Below are 16,670 nucleotides of genomic sequence, written 5' to 3'. Positions count from 1 at the left end.
TTAACCTAAGTGTCATAGGTAAATAGCAGGGGTTGTGTTAAGGGCTTAAAACACTTAAAAAATGCATTAGACTAATGCTGTAGGTTAGTTCAGAGTGATAACTAAAAAGCCCACATTTAATTAGCCCGGGCTATTTGAGGTATCTTCTGCTGTATTTTAAACTGGGTATCAGGGATGTTCTAACACCCACAAAGGGTTAATATAATTAGAGCTAGAAAAGTCTTGTTACTAGAGGACATGTTTTGATTATTAGATCAGATGAAGATAAAGAAGCAATAATTTTGAAAGTATTTCTGTATTGTTTCATTAAGTCATAGAGTATTAAACAATTCCCCCAAGATACAGGCTGAGAACATTGCTTTAATTTGTGAAACTCTGAGTCCGTGGTTTTTTGTTTTTTTTTTGGTGTGTGTGGAGGCAACTGTTACCATCTCTGGTATTTCAGAAGCAATTCCTCCATAATCAAACATGAGATCGACGCATTGTCACTGAGATTTGGTGCTTTGCACAACACAGCTCCGGCACAGGCTTTCCCAGCACTTTAGGGGAAAAGTAAGTACTTTGAACTATATTTACAGTTGCAACAAATAAGGTTAAAGAGGGTTGAAATGACTAAAACTTTATCAATAGAGGCACTGCATCAGACACTATCAACAGAGAGCTAAATACAGAGCATTAGCCGGGCAAGGCTATGAGAAAATGGAAGGAGATTACTGAAATGGAAATCAAAGACTTGCTCTGTCATTTCTATGATCCTACTCCCTTTGAAGTTAATGGCTAAACTAATACTGACCTCACCAGGAACATGCTTTATTCCAGGAAAATCTGTCAAGTGCAAGGACTCAAGATATTTTCTATCAGGCTTTACGAAAAAGGAAAAGAAATACTAAAAAAAAACTCTAACATGGGTGTAGCCAGCAAAACGCATCCCTTAAAACCAGGGCAGCTCTTTTCACCCTCAATAAAGGTGGTGCCCACACGGTGACAGGTGGGCAGGGACTGATATTGTCAATACAGTTGCATAATAAGTGTCCTTTGCTCCACTGAATTTTCATAAAAATTCTGCAAAGCTGCCTTAAAGCACGCAGAAAGCACTGACTGCAACACTTTAGCTTCCATTCCTAACAGACATCTCTCCATGTAAATTATGCTCCACCACAGCAGAACTAGTAACTGCTTAAAAAAATGTCAGAATTAGAGCAATTCGTAAGAGTTTCAACTGAACATTAAATCATTCTGATAGAGCAGAGCTGCCCACGCCACAGTCAGAGCTGAGTGGGTACTATCAGCCTCCCGCTCTCCAAAAACCCTCAGACTATCAAACCTGCAAAACTACCAAGTCTTTAATGGAACAGATAAATTTATCTTGTTTACACGTTGGAGCTCAGAGATGGTGGAACAATGAAAGGGACGGGAGTTACAGGAAACTGATTCATAGGACATGTCAGGAAACATTTCTCATGCTCACGAAGAGATCAGAACTGTGTGGGCTCAGCACAAAGAAAGTGAAGCTGCCCAAGCAGAAGGTAAAAGGGTCACTCACAAAAATCTTAGCTGTTCCTTCTGGTTCTAGTGCAGTGCTGTATGCAAGTGAGGACAGCACCAGAGCACTAATTATAAGTGGGAATTATTGTGCAGCAAAGAGTTAAAAAATAATGAAATGGTTATTAAGGCTAAGAGCCTTCTCTGTGTCCTGATTTTACTCGTTTCTGTGCTCTAAATGATATATTTCCCCTTTCCAGTGGAGAGAACTGAAGGGAGTAGCAGGTAAACTCAAAGATAAACCATAAACATTTCTGGCCAATTTTCACTACCAGTCACTGGAATGAGACTTAGAAATTTTAAAGCCTAGAAGGATTTTCTGTGCCATTTCAGTTCAGCTGTTTCATGACATATCTATGATCAATAAATGTTGGGGTTTGGGGGTGGCTTTAATTCTAAAGGTAGCCCATGTTCTCCAAAAACACATTTCAAGACAATAAGAACTGGGTAATCTAGATTTTTAAAACAACTGTGATCACTTAGAACACAAAACATCCCTGCTCATGGCAGGGGGTTGGAATCAGATGATCTCTAAAGTCCCTTCCAACCCAAACCACTGTGTGATTCTGTGAATGCCACAGAAACTAGAATTCAGCAGCATCCTGAAGAAGCAGAACCACAGCAAATTTACACCAGTAAACCCCAATATCATTATATCTGTTACACCTTACTTTATCTGTTCATTATATCTGTTCCATTATATCTGTCACATCCTCCACAAGCTGCTGAGCACAGAACTGAGCCTTACTTTGAGTGTGCTGTTCTTGGCCGTCAGCTGCTGCTCCAGCTGGGAGATTTGGCTGCTGGAGTTCTCCCTCAGCTTGGTGAGGCTGCCCTGGAGTCTCTGGACATCTTCCACGAGCTGGGCGATCTCCCGCTCCTTCGCAGCCAGTTCTACTTCCAAGCTGGACCGTGTTAGCACCTCGATGGCCTGTTCCTAACGGGAACAAAGTAGCAGACCACAGAAATTAAAAAAGGCAATGAGCTCGAATTCAGGGCAGTTTGGCAAGGACCAAGCATGGCATCAGGTGGCACGAGAAACAGAGACAATTCCTAAATTTGGGACTCCCGTGGTTGACTGTGTGAAACTGGAAGATGAACTCTTCCACTGCCCAGGACAGCTCCCTGGAAAAACAGGGATAACAGAGAGAATAAATTCCCCCATTTCGTAAGTGCACTGGAAAGATGCAACCGTGAAAGTCAAAGGATTCTCTTTAGATCTATTTATTATTAATAGCCTGAATGCTTTGACAACTATGAAAATCTGTGCTTACAAAATACTAATCAGATAAAATATTCCGAAGTAATGGAGCAGAATTTCTTAATCAGGAACGGCAGGCCATGTGCCCGTGGCTCTCTGAATGCACAGTGCACGTTTCAGGCAAAATTGTCAAAAATTGCCCCAAACTGCTACTTCCAATGAACTTGCTCCTCGCATGAAAATCGTTCATGTTAACATTATTGCAAGCATCCCTCCATGGGGAAGAAGACAGATGTGACAGCTTTTCAGAAATTCTCTTCCCTAAATCTTTCTTCTTCCAGTTTCCCACAGTTGCAAAATCCATCCCCAAGTTGGAAACTTCCACCCTAGACCGACCTGCCAGTAGGACAAGAAACTGGAGAGGAGAGAGAGGTTCAGGAGAAGGCAGATTTATTCAGAAAAGATAACAGAGACTAATTGTACCATCTCTTTGTCTCCTTTTGTGCTAAGAGATTGATAGCTGTAAGCATCGGAGAGCTCTGAACCTCTTCCAAGAAGATTGTGAGGAAACCCTTGTGCATGTGTGGGGAGCACGAGCCCAGCAATCAACACACATTCCATTAAAGAGCCTAAAATGGATCTTACAGAGGTTAGTGGCTGTTCCTCAGAAACGCCAGTGAAGTAGGAGAGAATCCAATTAGCAAGAGAGACAATGATGGTGAGCATTAAACCAAAGATCCTGTGGAAGAGCTGGGAATTCAACCCACCGACGCTGTCACCCAAACACTTCCCTGATAATTCAAGATGACACTGCAGCAGATTGAAATAGACTCCATATCCTCTTTTCTGGGAATATAGGAACAACAAAATACCCTTTTCCTCTCATTTCTTCTAAACATTTATCTTGATTCTCAGTGACTACACCCCACTGTACTCCAAGAAAGCTGCATGTACGAACAGCAGTTAACAACACTCTCCTATTACACTGAATTATACTTTTAACTTGAAAAAACCTCTAATTTGCTTGCATGAAACATCACAAGTTGTATAATCATCTGCTGCTTGTGCCTATTGAGACTAGAACGTGGAGTCTGAAATAAGATAGATAATGATCATTTTCATCCTGCAGTAGTTGTCATATTAAATATAAATGAAGTGCAGAAGTACTATTAAATACAAGAAAGACCTAATGTTAAAATAATGATAAGACTAGGACATGAGATAGGAAGAGGCAGGTAATTCAGAGTTACAAGTGATATTCAGGCTTTTTATTTTTTGTTTTGCAGCCTACTTGTCTATCTTTTGACTTCTCTGAGGAAATGCTGGGTTGTATTAATAGACAACAAGACAGATCTGGAGGACTTATGGTTTGTTACTCATTTTCTGCAAATGATTTTTAAAGACAACCATGTGTTTCTCTGCTATCAGTGTCAGGTCCATATATGGCTTGCAAGGAAAAAAAAAAGCCATGATTTCTTTTGTTTGTTAAATCTGCTGCTTAGAAGTAGACTAAATTTCACTTAATTGCATATTTACATTTACATACTCCTATTTCTCCTTTGGCAAACAAAAATCAAACTAATCTGGCTGCTCATCTGTGATACCTGTTCACCCAGGACCAGCTGGAGTTCTGTAACAGCTCTGTGTGCCCGCAGGTCCCATCAGCAGAGTCAGCACTGCCAACCTCCCCAAACAGCAGCACTGCCTTTATTTAGAACCACACAGAGGAGGCAACCAGCAGGAGTGCAGGATACCTTCTCAATTTTCAAAGCTGCTTTCACTGGGTTTATAGGTGTAATTCTCAGGTTTAGATGTAGTCAGTGAAAACTGGAGTGAGTTCACATTTATTTCCAGTTTCTCTGTCAGCCCAGACACGGAGAGTAACGAGAGGGAGCTCTGGGCAAAGGTGGTCCCTCTGGGCTGAAGCTCCACACCCTCCACTGGTCCTCCAGGTTTGCTGCCTCTGTTTTTCCTCTGCTGATGCTCTTAGCAATGTGAAATAATTTCTGAGAGTCCCTGCTATCCACCTGGACCTGCAGCCCCGGAGAGCGATGGATCACCACGGAGCCAAGTGACCTCCGTCCTTCCCGGGGCCTTCTCCAGCCACCAACCTCTTCAAAAGTTGAACCCACCCACAATCCCAAAGGAACACCCTTCCATTTCAGTTAAAATACGACCCCCAAACAGCTGCTTTTATAGCTGGGAGCATAAATTGAAAGAGCTCTACTGCAGGAATGTCAGAAACCTGTAAGAGTCAGTAAATATTTTCTCTCACCACATCAGGTGCCTTCTGGATCTGCGTAGCAAGTTGGAGAGATTTGTTAGCTGATGAGAGCTGCTCCCTTAAGGTCTCTGCCTCTCTCTGAGCCACCTCTGCCCTCTGAAGGAAATGAAAAGGGGTGAAAAGAGAAAGTACATTCAGTTTAACAACTGACAATTATTACAAGAACATTCATCAATTCATGCCTGACTGAATATAATTGATTTTCCTAAACACTCAACCTAATAAATGTTAGAAAAAAACATAGAATGTGATGGATTTTTATTTTAAACAGTACAAGGAAGAAATAATTGAGCGATTATGACAGTAATTTAACGCTAGGAGCAAGGAATCCCCTGCTGATACTAATGCTGCGGCCCACTGAATTTCCCAGACTGAATAAATACAAGTGGAAATGGAGTCTTTTTATTCAATTTCTTTCTATTCTCATAGACCAAGCAGATTTTATTGCAAGGTTCCTCATGGGAATAATTCTCACGGGTAAATGCTGAATTAAAAGATATTCTGACCACTCTCTCAAACACACATACAATGTTGTGGGCTGTCTTTCTGCAGTAATTATTCCCCCAAACACGAACTGTTAGATTCTGTTCTTTCAGCAGGTCTATTTATTCTACAATATTTAACCCTAAAGTGACAATTTTGCACAGGTCAGTTACCAACTGCTGAGGATTTACGCAATAGCTGATAAACCTGTGACTTGGCTACTGGTCAAAATTCCCATCTAAATATTGAATAATAATAGAGAGAAGAAAGGCAGAATTATGAGGAAATATTGTCTGTACAAGAGTTTGGGTAGAGACAGATGGATCAGTAACTTCAGGCAATAAATAGCAGCAAAGTCCTTTCCATAACTGTCTGCAAGCTTCTGTTAGAAGTGGAACAAAACCTGGTTGTTTTACAGTCTATCCTCCTCCTGGCCAGACTGTCTTCTCTCTTTGTTTAAAAAAATGTATTTTATTGTTACAAACCCACACTGCCTGCCTCCTTCAGCAATCACTGCTTTTCACCTGGGCTACTCCATGCAAACCATGGTGTGATTTTAGCAAAAAATAGCCAAAATAATTTTCTGTCTCCACTTGCAAGACCCATCACCAGCTCTTCCAAACTCACGAGCTGCCACCAGGGAAGGTCAAAACTTTTCCTGATCAGCTTTTACCCTTCACACTGATGGGTCCCTTCCTTTACAGAAAGATAAATTCCCACTGCCATTTTTAAGCCACTGAAAGTGCCACATTTCGTCTGCCAGACCCTTTGCTACTCCTTTGGAAAACCTAAGCCATATAAGCAAACATAAAACATATAGCAAATATAAAATCTACAGGGAATGTAAACATATAGTGAAAATATAAAAGCTATAGTGAATATAAAATCTATAGCAAATATAAATCTATAGCAAATATAAACCCTATACCCCTGTGTGTGTGTGGTCTCTGACTTTCTCACCAGTCAGAGCCTCTGCATGTTTAATCAATGAGTAAACTAACAGCAATCAAATACTAAACGCATCATCTGCGCTATTTGCTCACAACATTGTATTAAATGATTTTGCACAGGTTCTACAGCTGTAATTAAAACGTGATTGTAAAAAGTACAGTGTCGTGGCTCTAATAATCAGAGCAGGGCACACAACCTATTGTGTGCTTGGGAAAAATGGTAACAGCACTAAAAAGGCACAAAAAGAGAAATATGAGGATAAATACTGAGCTAAGGATACGCACTGAGATAAATTATTTCCCTGTACTTTATCAGATGTGGAGCTACATATATTGATCTAATAACAGCGAAACAACTCCAGCAAAGCAGGACAAGTTACTACACTGTGGCACTTGCTCTTGCATCTACTGCTGTATAAGTAATGGGTTTTGCAGCCTTGAGCAATTCTGCTGATGGCTTCCATTCACTGCAGCATTGTTTGGAGAATCTATTCAGCTCGCATGCGAGCAAACCACAGAGGATATTGCTAATAGGTGGTACATCTGCATATACAGTGAGCTGTCAGCTGCCCTTTCTGCACAGCCTCCCCAGCCAATTCACAACACCTGTTGTGATCCTTGGAATAATATCTGACAAGGTTTCAGACTAGGCATTGTTAAAAATACATCGGCACAAACTTCGGGCAATTCTATTTGGGAAATACTCGTCAATTTTCCTCTTCACCCCCCTCCAGAATGGAAGCTTTTTAGAGCCAGAATTACAGATGTGTTCAGCGTCTGGAAAGCACTTTTGGGTGCTGCTGCAATATAAATTATACATGACACACAAGAACCTATTAAAAGAACAGCAGTTTCAAATTTGAGCACTTACAAGTTTGGAAAAGCCAACCCCGAGTGCAGGGTTTTGAGAGGTGGGATGGCAGCACACAGGACCTGCTGTTGCTTTTCTCCAGTGAGTCTCTACTCCATCCAGCTCTGGGATGAATATTGCTCGGTGAATGGATCTTTTGCTTTGTCCTCCTTGTTCCGTGTGTGACCCCTGCAACTTTATCTACTGCAAGCTACTCCCACCCTCTTCTGCCGACAGGATTGATCACTTCCTCACAGGCTGTGCTCCACCACCAGAGGATCTAAGTGCCTTCAGAAACGCTAATGAATGCACTGGCACAACCCCCATTTGGAGCTATTTGGGTTCCTCAAGCCCTGGCACATCTCTCTGCATGGCAGCATCGACCACAGTGTGGCACGAGCTGCCTCTGCCCGTTCCTCACCTGCACCAAGACCCCACACAGCGCCTGTGGTGCCGCTCCCCTGTTAAACCCTCTGGAATTGCCTCCTTGACTCCCACTCCTCACTCTGTCCCCTTCCTAATTTTGGCTGCTGGAAGCACTGTTTTAATCTTCTCTGAGCTTCACAGTGCCTTTAGCTCCAGGCAGGCAAAAGCCAGCTCACACCTCGCACAACTTAACCACACAAACCTCCGGAATTAGCCTTACCCCCACGAGCTCCTTCCTCTTTTCCTCCTTCCTTCTTCTCCGAAAGTCGTCACAAAATGTCCTCCAAGTGTCCCAATCCTCCTCCCCACCACGAACCCCTCTCCCCTTCCTGCTCCTGCACCGTGTCCCGTATCCTGTCGTTGCCGGAGCAGGCTGGGGGAGCGTCTGCCCTCCCCATGCTCCCCCTGTGCCAGAGAGGCACAGAACCTTACATCACATCCAGGAGAAGGCAAACCTGGTTGGTTAATGTTCACCCAGTGACAGACTGCAGAGTGCCTGGGACAGGCACCGACAGCAAAGCCGACAAATTCAAACCAGATTCTGTTGAGTTTGTGTGAACTCTTTTTTTCCAGACTCTAACAGGCTGGCCAAACTTGGGGCTTCTTTTTTTGTTGTTGTTTTAACTTCTTTTTTTTATTTTTCTACTTGAAGCAACAGAAGATACAACCCTGAGAAAAAAGCAAACCCTCTCTATCAAGCGCCAAGCCCCTTCTATTAAATCTGGGCACAGCAGGCTCCTCACCAAAACAGCAAGAAAAACTCATAACATGTGGGGAATTTCTTTTTTTTTTCCCCTAATCTTGTTCTTAGAAATGGTTGGACAATTTTTCCTGAAATGAAGAAAGAGAGCACAGCCAGAGACAGGCGCCCAGTATGGAAAATGGATAAACCCAAAGAATCTTGCACAACTTGGAGCCACTGGAAAGTTCACATAACCTTCTGTTTGCAAGAAACTGTGCCACTTCGGCTAAGAAATAGCTACAGATTCACAGAATGGTTTGGGTTGGAAGGGCCTTTAAAGACCATTTTGTTCCACCCCCCTGCCATAAGCAGGGAAACCTTCCACTAGCCCAGGTTGCTCCAAGCCCCAACGTGGCCTTGGACACTTCCAGGGATGAGGCAGCCACATCATCTCTGGGCAACCTGTGCCAGGGCCTCCCCACCCTCACAGGGAGGAATTTCTTCCCAATATCCCATCCAACCCTGCCCTCTGGCAGAGGGAAGCTCCTTGTCCTGTCCCTCCATCCCTTGTCTGAAGTCCCTCTCCAGCTCTCTTGGAGCTCCTTGAGGTAATGGGTATGCCACAGCACAGTTGCTTTTCATTCATCAGTGCTAAAACTACTGGTTTCTTACTTCTAAATCCTACGCACAGTCAAGAAAACCCTCAGTGACCAGTGACAGTCACTCAGGTGGGCTTTGATGAAGATCATGCAGATCTACTGATGACTAAAACCCCTATTTTTCTGGATAGTTCAGTCACACAATTCTTCCTAATTCCTATATCACTGTTTTTCTAGCACAGAACGACCTGCCTGGTAAGAAAATATTTCAAAATACTTTCATTCTGCCTCATACAGCAGGTAAATATCGTACTGCTCGCAGTGGAGCCGGGAGGTCACGATCGCAACGCTGCCGTGGGCTTTCCAATTAAAAAAAAAAAAGGGAAAGAAAAAAAGCCTTACACAATATATCCAGTTTAAATTATTCCCCGTGTTTCCTGACAAGATAATGAACAGCATGAACCGAGTGCTCTTCTCCTTACAGTAAAATGTTAATTTGATCAAAGACCAGTGGTGTGAACAGCAAAATGAGATACTTACACACAAAAGTGTAACCTTTCCCTTAAAGTTCCATCAGCCAAGCTGTATTTCCTCACTCCACACTAAATTCAGCGCTGTGTGTGGCAAAATCTTCCTATGGGCGAGGAGTGGGTATTATCACAAGTAATTCTGCTGCAGTTAATGAGCCTGGTTATGGCAGCAATCACCACGCTCGGAGCTGACATTCGTACTTGCAAGCTGCTGCAAAAGCTGCGTTTCTGAGTATGAGATCAATTAAAACCCACTGGCTCAATGTGCTTTAATGTTCTAACTTTCCAGATTTAAAAATTCATTGTAAAATTTTTAAATGGCCCTGACTTCCAGAGAACAGCAAGCGAGGTTAGATGAAAATCAGGGACACAACTCTTCAGGGCTCTGGCACCTATTTTTTCCAACAATGGAGAATTACATCAAAAAAAAAAAAAAAGAAAAAAACTCCACCAACCAGAAGAGGTTGGGTTGTCTTCATTCTTGTCTTCAGGCTATTGCACTTTCCTCTGTGCACTGAAAGGCTGCCAGATAAATGCATTCCCAACTGAAAGCCAGGCATTTACAGGAAACCCATGTTCGTATGAAAATAATATTAACCATATTCTGCCTTTATACAGCATTTCTCTGTGCAAGGATCTCAATGCCCTTTGTAAAGTAAATGTTATTATTCCCATTTCACAGGCAGTGAAATCCCAGGATTAAGTGAATGACCTCATCTGCCATAAAGCTGCATAGCTTTGCTGGATTCATGGAATAGTTTGGGTTGGAAGGAACCTTAAAGAGCATCTCATTCCACCCCCCTGCCATAAGCAGGGACACCTTCCACTAGACCAGGCTGCTCCAAGCCCCATCCAAACCTGCTTTGAACACTTCCAGGGATGGGGCAATTCCACGGGGCTATGGCACACCAGGAGAGTGGAGCATCCAGTCCATTGCCAAGGGGGTCAGAAATAAAAAGCAGATTCTCTGGTGGTGTCTGTGTGAGCCTTGGTGCAAGGAAAGAGTCATGGCAAGATGAATCCCCCTCCTCATGGAAGTACAAAGCTCAGGATGCCTCTCCATGGGTGTGGGTACCACGGGTGGGTCAGAGCAAACCCTCCCACGAGCACCAGCACTACCTGTATTGTGTTGCATATGTGTTGCCAAGTGAAAAGGAGAATTTACTCCATCTGCTGCTCAAAAACATACATATTTTATGGCAATCTCACTTAGCAGGAATATCTCGCCGAACCATTTTCCAATGTGATTTGTTGGAGACAGGAAGGTGCCATACCCAAGGAAATAAAAAATAATCTTGAGAACAGCATTTCTGCTAAAACACCCTGGTGAGGTTTTCTTTCGACTTTTATAGCAGACACTGTTTTGTGTATTTTAGTGGCAGTTTGGCTCCCGACAAAAAGCTTAAATTCACTAACCCTTCCTCTACAGACCTTAAAATCCAACACCACATTTCTGTGGAGTAAACGGTACCAATCCAGTCCAGATTCTTTCATAAACGGCTCTGTATTTTAGAAAGAACAGTTGCTCTTGTTTTATTGATAACAGAAGTTGCTATATTTGACCTTCATTCCCCAGAAAAAAAACAGCAGTAGAAATGTGGGGGCACTGTCAGTGCTGTGAAGACGGAAAGAAAACCGATGGAAACATTTGGCTTTTCCAAAGGGATCACAAAATTAAAAAAAAAGATTAATTCTTCTGTAGCTTATACAATAAAGTCCACACACCCACTAAAAAGGGTCATGTTCTCTTTCTGTTACAACTCCCAAAATCTAAGGATACCTGTATCTGAGTCTGCTTTTTAACCCTCCTCCTCTAGATTAAAATACAATAACACAGAATCAACCAGCTCTAACTGAAGTTCTACTTTTTTTCTTTCATAAGTGAAAAAGCATTTTTTTTTTTCCACGAAGCCTAAATTAAAAAGCTTGGGTTTAACTGTGTGAACAATGTATAAAGCCAGCAAACAGATTTGGATACATCGGTGACATGAAACCACAAACTAAGACTCAAAATTAAAACCTTAAAATGAGCCTCGATGTCATTTTAAAAATTTAACAGTCCAAAGTATTTCTGTTTTCACAACCTAGGAATTATTCTTTCCAACGGAAATCTCAGTTCTTCCTCAAGCACAACTGGGTGACTCCAGACTGCTGGATGAGGCACAGAAACAGAACGATAATTTATCTGAATAAATTTGTCATCCCAAAAGATTTGTGACTTACTGCCATAAACACTTACGGGAAAGGTGTAAACTTGAAAAGGTACAGAAAAGTGCTAACCATAAATATTTGTGTGAAATAAACAGCCACACAACTGTAACTGCTGTGAATGCAGAAAAGTACACTGGAGCTTCATTAACTTCCCTGATTGGAAATTAGAATATTCTGGGAATCAAACAATAAAAAATTCAAAGATGCTGTATCCCAAACTATGATAAATCATTTATTTTGACAAGTATGGGTAGTTTAGTTTTAATTATTTATTCTTATACTTCGTAGCATATCAGAAAATATGCAGTGATTTATTGTGCAAAATGAAATCTTAATAAAACGAGTCCCTTCCCCAAACTACAGCATTATTAAATCTTCATGGAAATGTGAGGGTGAACTCGTGGGTTAGTTTTGTTGTCGAGCTGAAGGGTTAGTAAAGTGAAAATAAGCCATTCCTATTGTATTTAGCTCTATTATGACTTCAGTCCTGTACAGTCACACAACCTCAGGGATGAGGAGAGGATTGGAGAGGGATATTGGACTCCCAGCTCCTCTGCTGTCTGGCAGATGATGCAGTTGCATTTTACTATGAAAGCAAGTGGGGGTTATTGGCTTCAGACCTTCACCCCTTCCAAAGCTCCCTGTCATGAGCTAATGGCTCCTCTTGAGGCAGGTGTAGGTGAGCCAGCCCTTTGAACGCACTATTCCTGCCTTTTTTTTTTTTATAAAAAAGCTCTCAGGACTTTCAAGTGGAAGGGTTACTGCCCACTGACACCCACCTCACCCTCACAGTGGGTGTGACTTGGTGCACTTGCATTACCCTGAGCTCTGTCAGTCAGAATGGACCAGTCCTGCCATAAATTCCCCCTCAAGATCTTGGATTAACGGCACAGAGCACCTGGATCAGCAGCTGAGGAAGAGGCTGTCACCCCAGTCATTGTTCTGCCACCGCCCCCTCCTCTCCAGCACCCACCTCTGCCCCAGCTTGCTCTGCTCATTTGAGGGATTAATTTCTCCCATGATTATGGTTTGGGGGCAAATTCAGTTTATACCTCGTGTTAATGATACAAAGGGGAGAGATGGAGCTTTGCGGTCACTTCCCCTTCTTCTCTCTGAGCAGAAAATTGCAAAGCTCACTGGTATTTAAAGGTAATTATTTCGATGAGACAGTAATTTGTTCTGGGGATGATAGCACACAAACTAGCCCAGAAAGCTCCTGCATGGGAAAACTTGAGGATCCAAATGAGGGAAACAGCAGCAGAATAGAGGTGATGGAGTCTGAAGAAGAATGGCCTGTGTTTCACCCAACAGGACACGAGGGTGGGAGTCACAACATCAGCTCTGTCCCTATGGCTTTTATCATCCAGGACATGGACACCTGGACCAAGGCCAGTGAGTACATCCACACCCTCATTCCTGCAGAGTTGGAGAGGGAAATGGCCCTCCTCATCTCTCAGGAGCCACAGAGGTGTCCTCACACACACGGGAAGTTCTGAAGTGCCAGCTCTGGATTTTAAAAGGGCAGTAACAGAGAAAGGGATTTTCAAGAAATATCAGCTATTTAAAAATTTACAGCATTTCCCCCCCCACACACACATTTTCAGTGGAAACGTGTAAATTTCTGCTCCAAATCCTGGTCTTTTGGGTCAGTGTTAATTCCAGAGGAGCAAAACATCACATCCAAATCAGCAAGGCAGTCTATGCACAAAGCAGGAGTCGTGCTGAGCACTACTCTTTAAAGGTAGCCTTAATAATGGGGAATGAGCACTTACTGAAATGGTAAAAGGAAATGTTAATTTAACTATTAAATACATAATTAGGTTAAGTACTTGTTTCTGCAATTGTAACACTTCAGCCTGATGCAAACTCACTTTCTGGCCTGTGCAATAGATTTAATTTCTTGTATTTTTTTTTTTTTTTTTACTATAAAGAGGTAAAACACAGGAATTGCTGCTACAATACTTAGATATAATCTACCGAAGTGTTTTATAAAGGCAAAGCATCACACAAGGCAAAGACTACGAGGATGTTTCAGCAAATGAGCTGAGCTACTGCAGCAGCTCCTGCTCCTCAAGCAGTGAACCTTCTCCATCTCCTCTGAGGCCACACACTCCCCTTCTGTCCCTCATGGGGCCCCCAACACGAGGAAGACATGGACCTGTCGGAGAGAGTCCAGAGGGGGCCATGAAGATGCTCCAAGGGCTCTGGATGCCCCTCTGCTCTGGAGCCAGGCTGGGAGAGCTGGGGGGGTTCACCTGGAGAGGGACTTTGGACAAGGGCATGGAGAGACAGGACAAGGGGGAATGGTTACAAGCTGACAGAGGGCAGGGTTAGATGGGATATTGGGAAGAAATTCTTCCCTTTGCGGGTAGGGAGGTCCTGGCACAGGTTGTCCAGAGAATTTGTGGCTGCCCCATCCCTGGAAGTGTCCAAGGCCAGGTTGGACGGGGTTTGGAGCAACCTGGGCTGGTGGAAGGTGTCCCTGCCTATGGTAGGGGGGTTGCAATGAGATGAGCTTTAAGGTCCTTCCAACCCAAACCATTCTATGGTTCTGATTTTGGCATTGCAGCTTTTCCCATGGTTTGTTGAGCTCCATTCCTTAAACCCACAGAAAACAAACTTGGCCCCTTCATCCCAAATCTGCAGTTACTGAGCTCACTGGAGTCAATGAATGGTCCCCCAGTTGCAAGAGCTGCTTTCTGGGAGGGGATGGCACTGCAGAAGCTGGAGGGGGAGGCAGAGGAGGAGCAGATGAGGAAAGGGAAGAGAGAATCCCCTCTTCTGGCTCTACAACAGCTCAGATGAACTGCACACTGGTGTTAATGTACAGAGCCAGCTTTTGCTGAATTGCAACCAAAGAAAGGGTTATGCACACGAGCAGTTATAAATTGTACCTAATTACAACAAAACCACCACAATAAAGTTAAAAAAAAAACAAAACACAAACAAACCACATTGCAGCTTTGTTCCAGTTAGACAGAAAAATAGCACTTCTGTATAAACATATACAATCCATTTTAGCGTGGTGATGGGGAAATCAGAAATACCTATTCTTTAAGTACAACCCCCTTCCTACTCAGAGGAAAAAACAAAACAAACCTACATTGCTACACTGGCAAAATGTAGTGCTTTTGTGAAAATCACAAAATAATTCTACCAAAAAATCTTTTAACACCTACATCATTTCTAAAAAGTCTACAGATTTCCAAATAATTACTAGCACTTTCATAAATATTTAATGCAGTCTACAAAAGTTCTTTGACAGAACTAAAAACCCACTGTGCAAACACCAGTTTGCTTTTACTGACTAAATAATCAAGCCAACAACTTACAAATCTGCTTTGAGCTTCATTAAGGCATTAAGAGGCTGGAGTGTGTCCAGAGAAGGGAATGGAGCTGGGGAAGGGTCTGGAGCAGCAGGAGCAGCTGAGGGAGCTGGGGGGGGCTCAGCCTGGAAGAAAAGAGGCTCAGGGGGAACGTTTTCACTCTGTACCTGACAGGAAGGTGTAGGTGGGAGTTGGTCTCTTCTCCCAGGTAACAAGTGATGGGACAAGAGGAAACAGCCTCAAGTTGCTTTAGGAGATGTTTAGATAAGATATTAGGGAAAATCTCTTCACTAAAAGGGTTATCAAGCCCTGGTACAGGTAGCCCAGGGCAGCTGTGCAGTCCTCACCACTAGAGGGATTTAAAAGATGTGGCACTTGGGGACATGGGTTAGTAGTGGCCTTGGCAGTGCCCAGTTAATGGTTGAACTGGATGATCACAGAGGGCTTTTCCAGTGTAAATGATTCTGTGATTTGTATTTGTCCAATTTATCAAGAACTAATGTAAAGGCCAAGACGTAAGACTTGACAGCTGCACCAGGGGAGGGTGGGGACTGAAAGCTGATCTGGCAAAAGGAAAAAAAGGCAAAACCAAACAGCAGCTGGAGGAGGGGGTTCATTTTCAACAGGAGCAGCGGCCTGGTCTGGTCCACAAGCACTGCTGACAGCACAGGGCACCCAGCAGGACCACACAGAGGGGAAGGAGCTGTCCCATTCCTCCTGCAAGTGAGCTGCTCTTAGGTAAGGTTCAGCAGGATTATAAACCCATAACCTGAGAGGTTTAAGACTGTAATCTCTGATTTTACCTGACAGAAGGTTTAATGAATGTCACTGATAAGCAAATTCCTTGCTGAGGTTTCCCTCTGTGAAACCACTGCCTGTTGTGTGTGTCACCTGTGAATCCTGCCTGTCCATGACCATCTCCTGCATCACCTCAAACAGCCACTCAAAGTACAGTCTGGACCACAAGGGCACTTGGCTTGGGTGTTGGGTTTGGAATTTTTAAAAACTTATTATTTTAAGAAGTCCCACACGATTGTGCCACTTTGTCAGGAGCATGTGCCCTGCAAGGGATTGTGGGTGGGATATTTCTGCCAAATTATCATCTGCAAATTAGCATCTGCAGGAACAAATGGCTTAATTTCTTCCTTGTCCTACATGGCACAGCCTGATCCAACCCTTGCAAAAAATTAATACACCAATAAAACATATCAGAAAAGGAAAGGAAAAGAAAACTCTGGAGAAGTCCATAAAAGCTGCAGCCCTGCCACAGCCACAGGGCAGAGGCTCTTTAATTTGGGTAACCCAGTCACCTGAATGTCTGAGTAGGGACCAGCATGAGGGATTGAGAAACATAAAGCCAAGAATAACTACAGTGGGAAATGTAAGTTTAAATTATTAGAAGGTAAATATATGGGAAGCACTACTCCACTGCGCACACAATCCTTGCAGAGCATCCCCAAAGAGCTGTATTTTGCTCTAAATTTGCATATTTTCTTACTCTACACAGTTATGACTGCTAAGTGCATATACAAGAACTGTCATGAAATCCAAAGGAGAATTAAAAGAGGAAAATCAAAGTCACACTT

At 43.0% G+C, this 16,670-nt stretch overlaps 1 protein-coding gene across 7 annotated transcripts in view; it reads right to left on the bottom strand.

Moving 5' to 3' along the window:
* Window positions 1–16,670, bottom strand: part of CUX1 (cut like homeobox 1) — a 264,884-nt gene that overhangs the window by 81,862 nt on the left and 166,352 nt on the right. For all 7 annotated transcript variants that reach the window (XM_027882106.1, XM_027882101.1, XM_027882105.1 and 4 more), the window contains exons 10-11: window positions 5,019–5,123; window positions 2,291–2,479 (exon numbers count right to left, since the gene is read on the bottom strand). In XM_027882106.1, coding sequence (XP_027737907.1) covers window positions 2,291–2,479; window positions 5,019–5,123 — 294 coding nt within the window. The remainder of the gene's footprint in view (window positions 1–2,290; window positions 2,480–5,018; window positions 5,124–16,670) is intronic.

The sequence above is a fragment of the Empidonax traillii genome, unplaced genomic scaffold, assembly GCF_003031625.1.
Source record: "Empidonax traillii isolate 1590-97213 ecotype Southwest subspecies unplaced genomic scaffold, ASM303162v1 scaffold101:size1699134, whole genome shotgun sequence".
Lineage (NCBI taxonomy): Eukaryota > Metazoa > Chordata > Aves > Passeriformes > Tyrannidae > Empidonax > Empidonax traillii.
This window is presented reverse-complemented; position numbering and strand designations above follow the sequence as displayed.